General features: G+C 63.6%; 1 protein-coding gene across 1 annotated transcript; it reads left to right on the top strand.

Moving 5' to 3' along the window:
• Positions 1 to 406: 406 nt before the first annotated feature.
• Pou4f1 (POU class 4 homeobox 1) lies at positions 407 to 2463 on the top strand. Its single transcript, XM_045146551.1, has 2 exons — positions 407 to 529; positions 1312 to 2463. The coding sequence occupies exons 1-2, from the start codon at positions 407 to 409 to the stop codon at positions 2461 to 2463; spliced, it is 1275 nt and encodes a 424-aa protein (XP_045002486.1).
• Positions 2464 to 3181: the final 718 nt, after the last annotated feature.

Raw genomic sequence — 3181 nt, forward strand, 5'->3', positions numbered from 1 at the left:
CGCGCCAGACAGACGGAGACAGCTGATGCCCGGCAGCGCGGCGGGGCCGCGAGCTCTCGCGAGAGCTCCCCGGGCCGGCCGCGAGAAGTGAGGCTCAGGTGTAAAGAGGAGTGCATCCCGTCGGCGCGCAGGGCTAGAGCTCTCGGAGAAGCGGCGCGGCGAGGCCGGCGCGCGGCGCGGGTCCCAGGCAGCCAGCCGGCCGGCGGGCGGGCGGGCGGGCTGCGCGAGCGGCTGGCTGCTACCCACCCCCCCGCCCCGTGGCGAAGGCCAAGCACCGGCCACTGGCTGCGGCCATCCGCGCGGGCTGGCAGCCTCGGAAGAGAGGCCCCCCGGGGGTGGCACCGGCGCGCGCACTTTTCCCGCGGACTTTCGGAGTGTTTGTGGATTTACATGCCAAGCCGTCAAGATGATGTCCATGAACAGCAAGCAGCCTCACTTTGCCATGCATCCCACCCTCCCTGAGCACAAGTACCCGTCGCTGCACTCCAGCTCCGAGGCCATCCGGAGGGCCTGCCTGCCCACGCCGCCGGTAAGCGCCCCGCGCCCGCCCCTCCTCTGCCCCCCCCTGTCCGAGACGCTGCATGCCGCCGTGCCCCGGTGCCCGGTGCCAGGCGTGCTGCGGGTCCTGCGGCCGGCTGCGGACGGGAGTTTTTATTTATTCATTATTTATTTATTTATTTATTTATTATTATTATTTTTTTTTTGGAGGAAGCCCACTGGGTGGCACGGTGTTGTGTCCGGCGGCGCTTTAGTGTGGTGGTCCCTGCTGCCCGGTGCCTCGGCGAGCGTGTGTCGGGCGCAGGCAGCAGTGGGGGAGTTCAGGACCGACCGTGACTCTTGACTTCCCTGCACTTTCTCTGTGAATTTCACGCCTGGCAAAGGCGCTCTCTGTGCGTGTTCGGGTGTGTGACACGGGTCCCCAGCTGCGAGTGACATCTCCGTTTCTTCTTCTTCTTCTTTTTGCCCTCCTTTTTCGTCTCCCATGCTCCTTTCCGGAATGTGTCTTCCCCCACATTCTACCCGTCTGTGCTCCCCTGTCCCCTTCCCTTCTCTCCTGTCCCACCTGCTTGTACCCCCAAATGTGTCCCCATCCCTTATCCACCCCCATCTCCGCTCTTCCCACCCTCCCTCTCCTTGTGTTGTTTTGGTTGTGTTTTTTTTGTGCCCCCCCCCCCGTCACCTATCCTCGTTGTGCTGTCTTGGCGTGTGTTTTTGTTTTGTTTGCTTTGTTTCCTTTTGTTGTTGTTGTTTTTTGGTTTTGTGGTTTTGTTTTGTTTTGTTTCTTTTTGGTTTGGTTTGTGTCGCCTGCAGCTGCAGAGCAACCTCTTCGCCAGCCTGGACGAGACGCTGCTGGCTCGGGCCGAGGCGCTGGCGGCCGTGGACATCGCGGTGTCCCAGGGCAAGAGCCACCCTTTCAAGCCGGACGCCACGTACCACACGATGAACAGCGTGCCGTGCACGTCCACGTCCACCGTGCCGCTGGCGCACCACCACCACCACCACCACCACCACCAGGCGCTCGAGCCCGGCGACCTGCTGGACCACATCTCGTCGCCGTCGCTCGCGCTCATGGCCGGGGGCGCGGGCGCGGCGGGCGGCGGCGGCGCCCACGACGGTCCCGGGGGCGGTGGCCCGGGCGGCGGCGGTGGCCCGGGGGGCGGCGGTGGCCCGGGCGGCGGCGGCGGCGGCCCCGGGGGCGGCGGCGGAGGCGGCGGCGGCCCGGGGGGCGGCGGTCCCGGTGGCGGGCTGCTAGGAGGCTCCGCGCACCCGCATCCGCACATGCACGGCCTGGGCCACCTGTCGCACCCGGCGGCGGCCGCGGCCATGAACATGCCGTCCGGGCTGCCGCATCCCGGGCTGGTGGCGGCGGCCGCGCATCACGGCGCGGCGGCGGCGGCGGCGGCGGCGGCGGCCGGGCAGGTGGCGGCGGCGTCGGCGGCGGCGGCGGTGGTGGGCGCGGCGGGCCTGGCGTCCATCTGCGACTCGGACACGGACCCGCGCGAGCTCGAGGCGTTCGCCGAGCGCTTCAAGCAGCGGCGCATCAAGCTGGGCGTGACGCAGGCCGACGTGGGCTCGGCGCTGGCCAACCTCAAGATCCCGGGCGTGGGCTCGCTCAGCCAGAGCACCATCTGCAGGTTCGAGTCGCTCACGCTGTCGCACAACAACATGATCGCGCTCAAGCCCATCCTGCAGGCGTGGCTCGAGGAGGCCGAGGGCGCCCAGCGCGAGAAAATGAACAAGCCCGAGCTCTTCAACGGCGGAGAGAAGAAACGCAAGCGGACTTCCATCGCCGCGCCCGAGAAGCGCTCCCTCGAGGCCTACTTTGCCGTGCAACCCCGGCCCTCGTCCGAGAAGATCGCCGCCATCGCCGAGAAACTGGACCTCAAAAAGAACGTGGTGCGGGTGTGGTTTTGCAACCAGAGACAGAAGCAGAAAAGGATGAAATTCTCGGCCACTTACTGAGGAGGGTGGGAGGCCAGGCGTCGGGTGGGGCAGAGCGGGGGAGTTGATTGGGGAGGGGTGCTGTTTCTTGGGCGGGATGGGGGAGGGTCTCCTCTGGCCTGCTTCCCCTTTGCACTTAGAGTGTCCGTTATCCTGCTTGCATTGGAGGACCTCCTCCTTGCCCTTCCTCGGTGCCCTGTCAGCCTGACCCTTTTCCTCTCCCCAGCCTAGAGGATTGGGGTGCTGGGTGTGGAAAAGGGACGGGATGACTGGGGAGGAGGAGGAGGCCGAGGCGGTTGGTCGAACCAGGGAGTGGGTGGAAAGAAAGGGAAGGCTGGAGCAAGGGTTTGAGGAGCAGGATGGTTCTGGGGGCTAGGGTGGGAGGGAAGATGAGGGAAGGGCTGGAAAATGAACTGTTTTGACCAGAAACATTTGCTAAAATATTCTGGGGACCAAGGAACTATGTACAAAAACAAAAACAACCAACCACTACAAAAAAGAAAGCATTAAAAAAGTGGACGAATAAAAAGCAAAAAGATGCTTTAGAAATTGAACTCTGGGGAGCAGTAACCTGCAGCTTCATTTACCCACAAGGAAGAGAGAGAGAGAGAGAGAAGAGAGCGAGAGAGCAATGCCATTACCACCGCCCTAACCTAACACAGGAACTGAGTCAAAAACCGAAAACCAAATGAACCAGAATGTCAAATTCTGTGGAACAAAACTAGTTTGGAGTGGTTAA

The sequence above is a fragment of the Jaculus jaculus genome, chromosome 3 (assembly GCF_020740685.1).
Source record: "Jaculus jaculus isolate mJacJac1 chromosome 3, mJacJac1.mat.Y.cur, whole genome shotgun sequence".
Lineage (NCBI taxonomy): Eukaryota > Metazoa > Chordata > Mammalia > Rodentia > Dipodidae > Jaculus > Jaculus jaculus.

What these genes read in the sequence shown, in the direction of transcription:
- Pou4f1 (XM_045146551.1), top strand. Translation starts at nt 407, where the DNA reads ATGATGTCCATGAACAGCAAGCAGCCTCACTTTGCCATGCATCCCACC. An exon ending in CCTGCCTGCCCACGCCGCCG is followed by an intron (nt 530 to 1,311) that starts GTAAGCGCCCCG and finishes TGTCGCCTGCAG; the next exon opens with CTGCAGAGCAACCTCTTCGC.